The sequence below is a fragment of the Rhamphochromis sp. 'chilingali' genome (assembly GCF_963969265.1).
Source record: "Rhamphochromis sp. 'chilingali' genome assembly, chromosome: 14".
NCBI classification, from domain to species: domain Eukaryota; kingdom Metazoa; phylum Chordata; class Actinopteri; order Cichliformes; family Cichlidae; genus Rhamphochromis; species Rhamphochromis sp. 'chilingali'.
The window spans coordinates 31,514,856-31,530,665 of NC_137941.1; the positions used below are offsets into that span (position 1 = coordinate 31,514,856).

General features: G+C 41.6%; 1 protein-coding gene across 2 annotated transcripts in view; it reads right to left on the reverse strand.

The window, feature by feature from the left end:
* Positions 1 to 15,810, reverse strand: part of zmym2 (zinc finger, MYM-type 2) — a 35,729-nt gene extending 19,919 nt beyond the window's left edge. Inside the window, exons 1-7 of one of the 2 annotated variants that reach the window (XM_080902620.1) lie at positions 15,709 to 15,810; positions 4,477 to 5,166; positions 3,872 to 4,040; positions 2,351 to 2,505; positions 1,874 to 2,022; positions 1,463 to 1,625; positions 210 to 422 (exon numbers count right to left, since the gene is read on the reverse strand). In XM_080902620.1, the coding sequence (XP_080758746.1) occupies positions 210 to 422; positions 1,463 to 1,625; positions 1,874 to 2,022; positions 2,351 to 2,505; positions 3,872 to 4,040; positions 4,477 to 5,151 (1,524 nt within the window). In that variant the 5' untranslated portion in view covers positions 5,152 to 5,166; positions 15,709 to 15,810. Of the gene's footprint in view, positions 1 to 209; positions 423 to 1,462; positions 1,626 to 1,873; positions 2,023 to 2,350; positions 2,506 to 3,871; positions 4,041 to 4,476; positions 5,167 to 14,698; positions 14,840 to 15,708 lie in introns of those variants that run through there. The other variant, XM_080902621.1, reaches the window with a different exon arrangement.

Consider the following 15,810-nt stretch of genomic DNA (forward strand, 5'->3'; position numbering starts at 1 on the left):
CCATTTTTTAAAATCTCCAAGAAGAGAATGGATCAACTCAAAAAGAGAACAGCTTCCTGTTTATCTGTGTGCATGTGTGTGTTGTACAAGTAAGAGTTTCACCACAGATAAATTAAAATTCCTCAAAGTTCTGGCCATCAAAGCAGCACCATGATGTCCTAAAATCCACTGAATAAAATAAAAGGATCACAGCTTTCCCACTGGCTCACCTGCTTGTACTCCCTGATGCAGTTCTGGCAGCAGAAGCGTTTCTGCTGACCGTCGACCAGAAGCGAGTGATTGGCTGATGCCCGGCTGGGAAGGTAGTCACCACATTGCTCACAGCAGTTCATGATCAGACCATTGGCCCTGCGGTAAACGTTGAAACATGCGTCGCTGCAGATCTTATGGGTCACAGTCTTAAAGCTAACCTCATGCCGGATCTGCAGACAGCAAAACATCAGAAGGATCAAGAAGAGATGTTCACATTTTAAATGACATTTCTCCTGGTTGGTGTGGGTCATACTTTGTTTCAACTAATTCTAATGGAGTTCTAGCTTTGCTGAAAACATCCAACAGTAAAAAAATAAATAAAATTAAATTAAAATAAAATAAATAAAATTTAAAAAAAATACACAACTAAGATCTCCAACTTGTGTTGTTGAAATAATCAACAAAAAGATATGATAAATCCTGAATGCAGACTATAAAATCTAGTGGACTACTGTTAAACTAAGAACAGACAATGATGGTAGAGCGTTCAAAAACAATCCAGAAAGACATTTTTAAAAATATTTTTAACCGAAAAGTTTGTTTTTTGGATGTGATCGTTACGAGACTAAGAGAGGGGTGCAGAAAAGAAAGCAAGATGTGAAAGGCTAAGCTCACAAACAGCGAAGCCAGGCAAGAGAAAAATACTTAATGAAAGTGTGGTTAGGAGAAACATAATAAATCAGATAACGAGGGAGAGCGAAATTGTCATACCACCATTTCTGACTATGTTTATTAAGAGTCGAGGAAGAGGGGGGGCTGATAAAGTGCAACAGGATTCAAGCATGAAATATTTATTTATTCAAAACAAACACCCAAGCCAAGGATGTAAATAATGAAGGGATGTTGAAGCCCAGCACAACAAGAGCCGAGCCCTGAGGCTCCGTGTGTGTGTTAGCACCACATTACGATCAAAGGCGTTTGGTTTTCTGATGCTTTTTTTCCCTTTTGCATGCTGCAGGAGCTTGCTTGTGGAATTGAGAGTCCATCATCTATTTAGGTAAATGATGATGAAATTTACAGACCATGGATACTACAAAACACACACACAGACCTGAACCTTTCCACTGTGCAGGTGTACCTAACACTGCTGAGTCAGTGTAAAATTCATGTGTTTAACCCCAGTGTTACTTTGGTTTTACTCATTGCCACTGAATTATTTATTCCATTGTTGTCATCAGAACCCAGTGCTAAGAAAGTTAGACAGACTGACCTCCGTGTGCTTGCCGCAGACGGTGCATTTGGTTTTGAGGTTTGATTTGGGAGGATTTTGCTTGTTCTCATATGCGCCTAAGCAGCCAGTGCTGCAGAACTCCTGGAAAGACTCGCTGGAGTCGACCTGGGCCACAATGGTACCCTTCATGTTTGTGATGTCCCTGGAAAACAAACACAGAGGCTTTGTGAGGAAAACATCTCCAGAGAATGTGGATTAGATAGCATAATAAAAGCTGTGCTCATTCATGTTTATGACAACTGGAAATAAGATTTTTTTTTTTTTTTTTTTTTAAACCTTCGCTTTCAATAAACTCTGTTGTTGCAACTTTACTCTTTTTTAATGAACTCCAAATGCACTGTATAATCGTAAATCCTAAATATAAAATATCTCCTTCAATGTCAGACTTACTTTTTGCACATGGTGCAGCTCTTCTTGGGGGCAGGTTTGTGTGAGAAGGCAGACAGACAGGTGGTGGAGCAGAAAAGGTGTGTGGAGCCTTTACGCTGGTAGGCTGTTTGGCCTTTTTTCAGAGGCTTTTTACAGTTTGCACAGGTCACCTGGAACGAGCAAACATAGTAATGATTGAGCTGCAGGAAGTAACGAATACAGGGAAAGGGTCTTAAAAATTTCTAAAGAAAGTTTCAGTGCACTGTTTGCATAAATTATGTACAGCATGTAGTAGGAAGTGGGTAGCAGATTAGATTAACATACTTAAATATGTTTATACTTAAATCATACTTTTACTAAAAATATAAAAAGGGTAGACACAAAAAGTAAACACTCTGCTTCAACCCTGGATTTAAATTCTGAAATGTAAAATTTTCCAGATCGTTTGCACTATAACTAACGCAATTACACAGGACTTGAATGACCACAGTGGATCACCTTGACTGTCCTGGGCTGTGGCTGGGAGCCTGAGGAGGAAGTAGTTGAGGAAGACTGGCCTGGAGGTTTGGGCAGCGAAGTGGCTGGTGATGGAGAGTCCACCCCTGTCTGTTTTTGGTTGCGGGGGACTGAAGCTGACTGAGAAATCCAAGAATCTGCAGGGAAAGATGGAAAGAAAGTTACCTGGAATGTTTTTTAAAATTGTATATAAATATATATAATGCTATGTCTGCACTAAACATTGATCTGCTATACAGACATGAAACAATGACAACAATAATTTTAAGTAAATAAAGAAATAAACCTCCAGAAGTCATATTTAGAGGACTAGCTCCTGACAACAGCACCATCTAGAGTCTACATGGAGGTTGACAGGAACTGCCAAAAGGCTGGCATATAAACTCAAGTCCAGAAAGTGTATGATGAGCAAACACCAAACTTCCTGTAGATCTGCAATATCGCACATTTTGTTTAAGCACCAAATTTTTCAAAAAGTAAAAGAGTGGAGGGGGAGCTGTTAGTCAAGGATTTTAAAACTAATTTAATCAATTCTTACAATCACAGCCTAAACAAAGATTCCATCAAAAGCATGCTTTTGATTGGTCAAATCAATGCTTTGCTGAATGACACACTGTGCTGTTACAGAAGTCGAGCTGTGTTAAACTTTCAGTCAGACGGATCTGAGTTTGAGGAAATCATATTAGACAATACATAAAGAAATGCAGGCTGACCAACAATCTAACTGTCTTTCTGGTAATTCCAACTGAGAAAGGTTTGATGCTAATTTACATAAGGTTTACATATGAAAACACAGTGAGTGTGTTCACATGGACACTGTTATCCAGGTTATCAAGCTGTTGTATGGGTATGACTACTGTCTGCCGCATGTGCTGGTGTCTGCAAAACTTAAACACAAAATCCACACCATGACATTCATGGAACCATTTAATTAGAAAGATTCGTTGTGGCTGTTGACCTGACATTATCCTGTGACCCGTCTAAACAGATAAGGACATTTTTCTCCCACCTATGTATTATTTAATTCCATCATTAGTTAAGAGATCGACGATCTCTTAAGTTAGGAGTTAAAATGACTACAGAAACAGAAAACAGCATCACCAATCTGAATAAAATCCACCTGAACACAAAAGTTGTCTAAAGTTTCTGGCCAAAGATATTAATCTGCACCTGACTGACTCTAGGATTGTGATTATATTAATTGTCAACGAGACATCCAGCACCCATTTTCTTTTTTTATTTGAATTAGTATGAGCAACCCTCCATTCAAAATGAGTTGGTCATTAAGAACAGAGCTAAAGAGCGATTTCAAGGCAAAGTATTGAAACACAACAACTTCTCCAAACCCCACCCACACACACACACACACACACACACACACACACACACACACACACACACACACACACACACACACACACCATGTCGTAACCAAATCCAAACATCACATTCCTTTTATGCCAATTTCAGCATTTTAACATGAGAAAAATGTTATGTTCCTACCTGCTCTATTGTGTGTGCCCATGTCCCCATTCTGTACCAGTTGGCCCATGGGACCTGAGCCCCGCCCAGGGTTAAAGGAGGCAGTTGGTCGACCAGATGGGGTGTCAGGATTCAGGCTGAACGTATTGTGGATCTGTAGACCATTTTCTTCCACCTGGCCCTCACCTGCCTAAAAACACAAGTTAGTTATGTTAGTGTCAAAATATTAGAAACAAGGTGATGAGGAGGGAAAACTTAACACACGCGGGTGTCATATTCACTGCGATACACAAAACCAAAATTGAATCCAACTACATCAACTAGAGTAACTGCTGATGCATCTGATAAGTAGATACTGGCATAGCAGCTCGCTCAGGTGTCATTACAAAGAAATCATTATTTTCTTTGCCAAGAATAAAACCGCTGTGCCAAAAAGGAAAAAAAACAAACACCTGCCTTCACCAACATTTACTAGTAGACATCATAAAAAGTCGGCACTAAAAATTAGGTGGAAGCAAAAAAATAAATAAAACTGAATTATACTAAATATTTAAAAAACAAAACATGAAAACATAATGAAAACTTCGACAGCAACAAAAAAAAAAAAAAGTTGTGGGTGTTCTTACTGCTGCGACAGCTGCTGCTCCTCCTTGCAGTGATGTCACAGAGGTTATCATCAGGTTCATGTCTGGCTGAGCATCCTCTGGATGTGGAGGGGAATTTACTGTGGAGCCTCCTTTCTGGCTAGCAGACCCTAATGTAGTGACACTGGCTATCCTGATCTCAGAATCTGGCTCAGTGCTACTGAGTGCACCTGGGGAGTGGGATGCAGATGTGCCTTCAGGAGGCACCGGAGTGGACGAGGATGTGTCTCTCTGTTCAGAGTCCTCCTCGTCGTCAATGACAATAGGCTCGGTTGTTGTGGTTGGAGGCTTCGGCGGTGCTGCTGCTGTAGATGCGTTGGAAGATGCAGGAGAGCCGGGGGTCTTTGCTGCTGTGGACGTGTCTACAGTTGCCACAGCAGCTGCCAGCTCTGGGCAGTCTGTGCTGGGCGTGTCTTGGGAGAGGGTTGTGGCAGAAGGCTGGGGAGCTTCCTCCCCTACAAGAACCACATCATCATCATTGTCCTCTGTGCCACCCTCCTTTGTGGCTCCATCTTCCGTTACCATGGAAACTGCCTCACTAGACTCTTCGGAAGGAGGCGTGGGGTTTTGCTGGGGAGAGGGAGTGGCATCCATGGGCTCCACCCGCTCCCCTACATCTTCTGCCACGACAGGGTTTGGTTCCGACTCCCCGTCCATCACAAAGGCAACCACCTGACAACGCACACAAAAAGCCAGTTAGGAAACAGCTATGCAAAGTTGGCGTTACTAATTAGTTTAATGACGTCTGACAGCATTACAGGTAGTTCAGGTGTCCCTAGACGCAAGCTTCCCCCACACAGCCAACTGATGCCCTACAGCTGTAATAGTCATTGTTACAATCACCACCCTGCCTGTCTTTACTGGCTTGCTTTTGGCAGTTATATTTAATGGCTACTTCACCATTCACATCATCTAATAAAAAGAAAAAAGTCCGACCAGATTTTCCCTTCTGTGGGGCATTTTAGGTGAGCTCACTCTTTGAAATGCCCGCCTAAATGTCAACCACTTCCAGATGTGAGGCCTTCATTTCACAAATACAGCCATAACTTTGATGCTCTGCTTACATCCACAGCAAAATTGGATGCCTTGCTGATGCTGGGGCAGTGATGTGAATGTTTCCGCTGTGTTACTTCATTTAGGTCAAGAATGTCTGTGAGCACATTTGCCATCAAGATGGAAAAACTGCTACTCCAAGAAAACATAAAATAGAATAAAATAACTGCAAGAACACAAAAATTAATGACAAAAACATTTCAATCAATAATGGACCTGGTTAAGACTTTCCGTTAACTGGGTTTTCCTCAACAATGACTCACATTGCTCCTGAAAGAACAGGTCAAGGAGTTCATTTCAGAGCTCTTCAGCTGTACTAAACACAGAGGTTCAAATTTATCGATCAGTCTAACAATATGATAACTCCCATGACTTTTCTCTCCACTCAGATTCATTAAAAATCTGTTCATAGTTTAACAAAGCATGTAAACAGAGCAGTCTTTCTTGGTCTTAATCTACTACATTTTTTCCTAATGATTCTAATACTGTCAGAAGAGTATTTAAATGATAGGGATGTAGGCCGGTGAAGGGCTTTGTTCTCTACAGATAAACCTCTCTGGTTGCATTTACCACAAGAAAGCGGGAATCTAATGTTCAACACATGCAACGGCAGAGGTGACGTCTCCATGGGTGAGCATATGTGCCTGCCCAGCAACGGGGGCCCCTCCTCCTCACCATCACGCCTCTTCCTTTCATCCTCTTCTTCTCTCTTCCCGTTCCCTTAAGCTCCTTACCCAACTACAGGCAACTCTACTCCTCGTTTTCACCTGCTGCCTTTCACGTCTCTTCCGCCCTCCCTGCTTCTTACGCCTGTGTATCACTCAACACAGCTACTCTCTTGTTGTCCTTGGCAACCAGCGAAGCTACACCTTGGTTGCCGTGGCGATGGTAAAGCCCACCACCACAGGGACTTGTTTTGTGCACTACATCTGGGTGCTCTTGAGTTGACCAACACAACGTTTAAATGGTTGTGCGGTTCATGTGTGTGTCTCGTAAACTAAACGGCAGTGATGTACGTGCACGTAGTGTAAAAACATACAAACAAGTTAATTTGTTAACCATCTTACCCGATCCAAAAGAGAAGAAATAGGACAGAAAATGGAGTGATCTAAATGAGTGCCACATTCTGAATCAAATAATATTCAAGGCACTTTTGGGGAAGTCAGCAGTCTGTTGATCCCTCTCTGTCAAAATCTCCTTTTCATGTAACACAGCAGTGAGGGTGGCTGTAAGCCACATATCACATCACTGCTGACAGCTGCAGCACACACACACACACACACGACACTAACAGATGCTCGCTCATAGACACACTTCTATGGTGACAATGATCTTTGTAGCTCTGCTAATTACGCCAACAGTTGCCCAGAAGAGGAAGCGCCTGAAAGCACCTGAACACACGATCTGAGTTGTAAAAGAGCTACAGAGGAAGCCAGACATCACTGTGGTGGCCATTTTGGTCTCAGCACTGTGGGGCGCATCAAATAAAACTCGCAGCAGTACACAAGCATCTTTAAGGATGCAGGTAAATGACTGGGTTATTACAGTACATATGAAGAGAACTTTAGCTGTTGCCTCGTTAGCTTAATGAACAAACTGGTTTAGCAAGACTTCAGCATGAGCAGATTCGGCCCATATATATTTACCCTGGTTTTCCAGATTTTAAGCCCAGTATCAGAAATAGCAAAGGTGCTTAGCTGTGTGTCAAGGTCACCCTGACCTCCAAACATGCACCTAAAAACCAGTGACATCTCACAGCTTTGTATAGAAAACGTGCTCATAATTACCGCTTTAACTGTTTGAATGGATCCAGATCAATATAGGCCTTTTAACACCAACACCAATACAGATTTTAAAATCTGATATATCAGTCAAGAGTTTTCTTTCAGACACATGAAACATAAATATTTGTTATGAGAGTTAAACTTGCTTCATTGTATACCTCTCTGATGGACAAACTATGCAACATGAACACTCATGACATGGTTAAAGAGTGGTTTTATCCACAGTTATAAATACCAGTACAGATGTATTGATAAATCACCAATATCCAATTTTTAAATATTGGCACTGAAAACTCTTTCACTGCAATGTGTGGCTTTTTTCCTTGTTATTTGATGTCAGCTTAAGGTGACAAAAGGTCATAAATATACCGCAAATGTTGAATTAGTTTTTAACAACGATTCACGGGTGCTCTCAACTTGGAGAGCAACAGGTGTAGATTCAACAAAAGGCATGGTTCATTCTTACAAACAGTAAGACACTTAAGCGAAGACCTGAGACCTAAGAGGCCACCGCAGAAAACATGTGTGTATGTTCGGAAGTGGACAGAACATTAGGAAGAAAAAATATAATTAGATAAATAAAACAACAAAACTCAAACTCTGTGGCCTTGTTAAGAAAAAACACCTTTTAAATAAGTGTTTGGCACAGCGGTGGAGTCATTAACACTTTAACATGTTATGTTTTCAGGTTGTGTCACTTTTCACACAGTTTTTCAGTCAACATACCAGCTCCTTGGCTTTAATGTTCCCACAGGACAGCTGTGAAGTAAAGCACTCCATTTGGACATATCTTCCAAAGTTTGTGGCTGCAGTTATGTCCCGCCCAAGAGACAGACAAAAGCAAAACTAAACAACTTCCAAACTGCAGACTTCTGGTTGGCAAAAGTGCTTCTGGTGCTTTATTTGTTCATATATCTATTGCAGTGATGAGCTTATCCCAGCCATTAAAAGGCTGTTGTTGGCTGCAACTAAAGATTATTTTGGTAGGTAACTACTCTGCCAATTCTTCCTCCATTAGTCAATAACTACTTCAATAACTCCTCTCTGCTTCCTGTGGGCAAACCTCCTATTCTAGGCTCCAGTGCCACATCTGCTCAAGTCTGCCCACCTGTGAATATCACCATGTAGTCTCATCCCATAGGAAATTAAAATAATGACCCAGGAAACATGAATTTGAAAATAATCAAATGTCTGTTTAATAATACTCAAACCATCAGAATAAAAATTAAATAAATAAGAAATATTAAGTCACACAAGTGTTAGTAGTACTTAAAATAAAGAAAATTTCAAATAGGAAACTAAAAAAGGCTTCTGTCCATAAGTTGAAGTAAAGCTTCAAATGAAATCAAAAATATTTTATTTTCCATTCCAAAATAACAAGTTTCCAAAGTTTACAGATGATTCAGTTCATGAATTCATGATTGCAGTGAACATCCTCTGGAGTAAGGCTTTCTCTTATCCTTGAGATGATGTTCCCAGCTGCTGATAACCATGCTAAAGATGACTCTGTCATGACTTTAGCCATTTGAAAGGTGCATTTGCCTCTTTACAGGACAAACTCATCTATACACCTGTGCTTAATACTAGTAAAACAGAACAAAACAGAATGAGAAAAGACAGTTACTAATCACAAATTTGGTTTTATATTTTATATAGAAATATATAAAAACTAGGAGGCAGTGTAGCTACTCCTGATTAATGGTTTGATATTGCATTTGACTCATTAGTTAACAAAACTAAAAAGGTGTTTGCTTAGCAAGTATCATCCTGAGAGGTTTTCAACAGGCAAGCTAACATAAAAATTACTTTACAAACATAAATATTACTATTCAGACATTATCATAAACATGGTATCAATGCGCGCCCTGACTTAACTCTCTAAAACTGACCCATCCAGAGCTGACGTCACAGCTCTAGGGTGCCGGCGTTTTAAATGCTTTTGCGTTGCATTAATGCTGTCGTGGAAGGAATGCTCTGCTTTCCACAGTCTGCATTCAACTTTGTTTTCTTTGAAATGCTTTCACATTTTTTAATAAAATCAGTTTCCATTTTCTTCCATCCTCCCGTTTTGTGGGTCGCACTACGTTCTTCTTCTCCATTAGTTCTGACTCCAGTCTCGACAGACAATAGAGGCGTTACTGCCCCCATATGTTCCTGTAGTTGACTGCAGTTACAAAAACGCATTTACGTGGTATTAGTATACGACGGGTTGACAATAAAAGTCAGCAATTATGCCGACAAATCACTGCAGGCCTACTTGCTATCTGGTTAGCTGGCGTTGCACAAGAGGCTGTTCAGCAGTGTAAATTTGTAGAATTCCAATTATAGCGTTTGGGCATGCATGTCACGAATGGAACCGGGTCACCAGTTCTTACTGATGATGTGACTACTGATAGAAGTAACAGTGTACAATGCTATAAGCCTGCTCCGTTTCAACCAAATGCTAATCTCTGTAATAAGATTTGCATTTGGTTGAATTCATGTGCAGAAAAAGTAGGAAAAGGGAAGAGGACTACTGGGTGTTTGAAGCTTTCTGATATCCATTTGTAGTGAACGTAGGAACCCCTGGTACTGGGTATTAGCTGGCTACACCAGAAGCCCCCCTCCCCCAAAAATTGGCTGCTGCTTCAAGAGGCCCAATTAGCAGACGTGTCATTGAGTTAAACAATTGATCAAATGCTCCAAAACTGATTGGACAAAGAATCACGATAAAGAAGTACGATGACACAAAATATACAAGAAGGATCCAAAAGCTGCATAAGACAAAGATGTAAAATTTTCTCAAATGAGTTAGTCCTCTGACCTTTACCCATCTCAGCCGGCTGTTAACATACTGAAGATGAAAATTATTTGAGGAAGGCCAAAATAACAGAAGCTACTGAAGGTGGTTGTAGTTTAGGCCCAGAAAAGCTTCTTATCAATAAGAAGCCCACTAATAGATGCACAAATGCAAGGGTAGCATTGGCTGGAAGACACAATGTGATTTCTGATCAGGGACATATCACAAGGGTCACCAAACCAGTGACCAGACTCAAGAACACATCGATGAAATTAAGATCAACCTGTACTAGAATGATGGCAGATAAAAGTAGTGAGAAGCCACGGAACAGATGACAATCTGAAGTGAAAAATGGTGGAGGCAGTGTAATGTAAGAGCATGCACGGCTTTCAGTAGCAATGTGTGACCAGTCTTCCCTGAAGATGTGACAGAACACAGAAGCAGCCAGATGACGTTTACTGGGATACAGTGCTGCTCAGATTCAGCCAAATTCAGTAAAGTTGATGGATAGTGCTTCACAGTAACACTCTCCAATGACCCAAGACATACTAAGAAAGCTGGAGTTATGGATGTGGAATATTCTGTAATAACCAATTCATTCACCTGATGTCAACCCAAGCAAGCTGTACTTCAACTTGCTGTAGACAAAACTAAAGGTGGAAAGCTCTACGAACAAACAGGAACTGAAGACAGCTGCAGCAAAGGCCACGATAGAGGAGGAGGAAACTTCTTGTTTGGTGATGGCTCCAGAATTCAGGTGGTTTCTCTCTGCAAAGGATACTCAAAGTATCAAACATGAAACCCATCTGTGGGGTTATGTTTAAAGGGAACCCCGACTATTATGACAAGTTACTCTAAATATGTTACAAATTATTTTTGTTATTCATTAAATCTTTGGTGTTTAAAACTATTTTGGAGCCATGGGAGTAGCCATGTTTTTTCGCACACAATGCATTCTGGGACGATGACGTGTATTGGTTGTCGGTAGTATAGGTGCTTTCGTTCAGCTAACCTGTTTTGGTTTTTAAAGTGTAGCAACCGTATTAATTAACTTGCCTATTAGTGACCTGGTTACGACTTGGTAGACCAGCACTATCCGGTCTTTTGGTCTGGCGTTATTAGCCATATCTGAGCCCAAACTCCGCTGCAAAAGTCAAAGGATCACTGCAGCATTACTAAGAGTTGAAAAACTGTCTAAATTTGTTCATCTGTAATAAAATGATCAGTGTGGCTGCTCTGCCAGGTGTAACAATTACGTGGCATCCATGAAAATGGGATTTATGACATTTAACTGAGTTAGAAGCTAGCAGGGAGTTAGCTTGCTAGCTTCCATCTAAATATAATTTACCATGTTCTGACTGAGAGATTTTTTTTATCAAATTAAAACGTACAGCTCTGCTATCACTTCCAACATAAATAATGACAGGAAAGTAAACAGCAGTGACGTTTGTAGAGTTACTGAAGTTGGGCTAGCTTGTATATAATGATGTGCTACGTGATCGCTAGCACGACAAGCTATGTTAGCATAACATAAACAGTAAAGCTGGAGGACGAACGCTAACGAATGGAAGACTTTTTTCCACTCGATAAAAGTTAATATGAGGGTTCCCAATGGTTAGGGGTAAATGGCAAGATCCTGTAAATGGACCAAACGTCAGTCAGGAGAACCACTGAGATAATCCATCCACAATATAAGGGCTGGGCTAGTTACATCGTAAGGGTTTAAAAACTGAGCTTTAAAATGATTAGCAGTAATAAAAACCGTGAGAAGCCGGCAGTGATCACTGACTGTTTTTAGGAGATTGTATCTTGTTCGATTTAATCTCAACAAGGCATTAAAACATGTTAAAAACACAGTCTTATTAAATGCAGACTACTTTGGGCCCGCAAGCAGGATTCACAATGTTATCACTTAAAGACCGGATACCGGTCATGGAGGCTGACAAGTGCTGCCCAAAGAACATCTGGATTAAGACATACGGCTTCAAAAGGTTTTGGTACTTTACAACAAACGCTCTCAGTCGCCGTTGCCATTGGCAAGCAGTAGCCACATAGACACCAGTAGTTTTCCCTCACTCTCTCGTCCTCGTCTGACGGATTGTTTTCATCTTCACCTAAACTAAGTGGTGGTTGACTATTTTCATGCTCTCTCTCGGTTTGCTCTGGTTCAAACTGGAAAGGCTGAACAGAAGCCATTTCCAGTGCGCTGCTAACTGTGAACTGGATGCGGTGCAACCGTATGACCTCACTACCCAGAGTGCATTGAGAAATAAATAACAATGGCAACCTACTGGTAAATCGGTTTTATATAAAATGTGCTTAAAAGGAAAACATTTGGTGTATTTTAATACCACATATGTTTTATTGAAAGCACAGTACATATTTTAGTGCAAACATGTCTTAATAGCCGGGGTTTCCTTTAATTTTCCACTTACATTTGAGCCAGAGAAAATGTGTTGGGCTTCTGTCACATTGTAAGGAAAGACTAGTCATCCATTGCTACTGGGAGCCATGCATGCTCATAGAATATCCTGCCTCTACCACATTTTACATTGACAACACATCTCTATGAAAGTTGAATTATTAAATTTGGTCAAATATTAAGGGCCTCAACAGTATATTGGTGCTGAAATTAAAAAAAATGTTTGACCTGATTTTCAAATAAAGTTAATTTAACTATCGTTTTCAATTCTCTTAGCACCATATCCAGCACGTGAGACACATGGTCGTGATGTGGAGTCAAGCAGTGCGCTCACGTCAAGTTTCCAACTAAGTCAGGAAATCGGCTGCAGGATAATTAACAAAGACTGACCCCATCCCATGTCTTCCCAAGATTTTTAAGCAGATTACTAGCAAAAAAACAAAAAACAAAAAATCATTTTCTTTTGCCAAATTTCTTCATAACTAAAAAGTGACAAAATGAATAATAAAAAAAGTTAAAACATTCCCGCTACAAATTCTCAGTCTGCTCTGATGCTTTCAAATACCCGTTTTTTTCCAGCCAGACTGCTATTTTGCGTTACAAATGACTAAAGCGATTTCATGCTTATTTAAACTGTACTTCTTCATTGCAGGTATTTTCCAAGCAGAGAGAAGACGAAGAAAAATTTCAATATGCAAAAATGGGCTGCATATCTGTCCTATACTTTTTATCAAAGTACAAAGACTCTCTGATAACTGTATGCTTGGTAGAGAAATATAGGAGTTCACATTGTTAAATGCCACGGCTGCAAACTCAGCAGTCATTATATCAGAGGTGTATATGTTTGCTGCTAATAAAGAGCTGCTCCACTGTAGAGCACTAGTGCCGAATAAGGAACACTTACTTGCTGTGACCATGTGACAGGAAGTACAAGGCAAAACAGAATGACATTCAAGATCAATACAATATGCTTGACTGTTCAAAAGAAGGATTGAATTCCAAGTCACTGACTTACTATAATTAGGTTCTTCCTTTAGAAGCGACAACCCAAGCTAATGTATATAAACACAACCTGCGCTAAGGCAATAACATGTCCGTAACCATGGTGTTAACTGGAGTCCAAATACTAGCCAGGAGACCCAAAGGAACCCACTCCCCCATTTGCAAGACCTCCCAAAAGCAAAGCAAAGCTGAGCTGCAGATAGATGCTTCATGCTTTTCTGGCCTGATATTCCACCAACAGAGAAATCTATGTGCAAAGCAACTCAATAGTGCTCTGAGGGGGGGAGGATAGCCTGGTCTAGACTCAGTTCAGACTGCAATGCAGAGCTACGAGACAGCCTGCATTCACGTGGATGAGATGAAAACGAGGGCCCAGCATTAATGAGCTCTGACATGCAACCTTGACTCCCAACGTCAACACCAGGTGAACGGAGAGGTGGGATGGCGCTGTGGCCGAGCCCGCCTCCATGCAACACACACACACACACACACCTCAACAAGACTAGCAGTTTAAAGCAACGCCTGCGCCACATCACCACCCCACAGAGGTGCTCGTCTACCTTTCCAACTGCATCAGTTTGCGGATGAAGCCACAGAAGTTGACATTTTTCCCCGTCTCTCCCCCCAAGCAGGTCACAAGGTGGAGATGTGATAGCTGTTTGCGCCAGTATTTGCGCAGACAACAGCCGATTAATAAAATATTCAAATTAAACGCCTGGGATTATTATATAAGACTTATGTCACTGAGAAGTGATGCGTAATGCGCAGCCATCAGAGCATCCCCAAGCCAGCTGATGGGCTAAAAAAAATACACAACACAAAATCAAATGGTCCATTCCGTTTACCTGAATGCAAAACTAAACCCTGCTATACACAGCTGTAGAGACCTCCTGTGAATTATTAGAAAACACCCAATGAAGGACAGGCTGTACGAAGCCTTCGGGGGCCGCCGGAGTCCCACTGGTCGTGCCCTTGATTATCAACACCGCTTGGAAGGACCACCACAGCACAAAATCCGGCCCGTGCCCCCGGCTACAGCGGCGACTATCACTCGACCCCGAAATAGCTTCCATTTCTCTTCCCCGGCATTTATATTTAACAAACTTGGCAATAAAAAGCAGATCCAAAACTTTGATCAGTGAGAATAAACGGAACCAGCACTACCTGAGCTGCGCAGCTCTTCCATAAATAACCTGGGAATAAGGAGAGGCTAGACTGGCTTCCAAGTTGGGGTCCAGGAGAAACGTGGTTCAGGGTGTTCCGTTCCGCTCCCTCCCCTGCCCCTTCCTGCCGCAAACAGCCATTGGATTAGCGGCAGATCGAGGGGAGGAGAGCAGACACAGACTGCGCCATTGTTAAAATACCAACAAAAATCATTGCAACTTGCTCGCATATAACAGATTAAAATAGAAGCAAATGTTTATCAAGATGGGCTAATGCAGTGTGCCACTGACAAGCACAGTCCCCAACACCTAAAAAAAGGAAAAAGAAAACGTGTTTCCCCCCTTCCACAACCCCTGTTCTTGTCCAGATTATCTGCTCTATAGGCGCACACATGCCGGTGCCAGCGAAACAGACCCGGGTTTCGAATAAAAAGCCCGATTTCTGCGATACCTGTGACGATGGGGGTTTTAATTGGAAAGTTACCCTACGCGGAGTCCACCCTGGCGCAATCACTGGCAAAATATACTCGGCAACCGCAAGGGGCGCCCTACTCTCATATATCACATGAACTGGCTTCATTTGTGTCATGCGGTGGTAAACAAGACCCGGAGAAATTCTCTTATCGTGTTTTACGTGAGCATCCTGTGAGTTACCTAAACTGTAACTAGGTATGAACCCATTACTATAACAACCAGAGTAATTTTGTCCCCACCCCCCCACCACACACCTCCCTCCTCCCCCAGCGGAAAACAGCACTGCCTGCCGTCCGCCATTAGCCAACTGAACAATACTGAAGACTAGAGGCGGCAGTAGCTACAGCACGCAGAGACGGAGAGGACCAAATCTGTTAAAATTAACTGTTTATTCATCCCTTAATGAGTCTTCACGCCCCAGTGTGAGTACTGTGAAACTCTCCGGGCATCCGGCTAACCCCCCCGCACAAGTTCCCCAAACTTTGGCCAATTAGGCGTAAAAGTAGAATACGAAAAACGTCTGTGAAATTCGCTTACCGGAGTAGAGCTCAAAACGGTGTAGCGCCACTTTTGTGCCTTGACATTAATCCGCGGAAGCGCGTGCGCACAAGTTTATATCCAAGATCATCTACTGAGCAG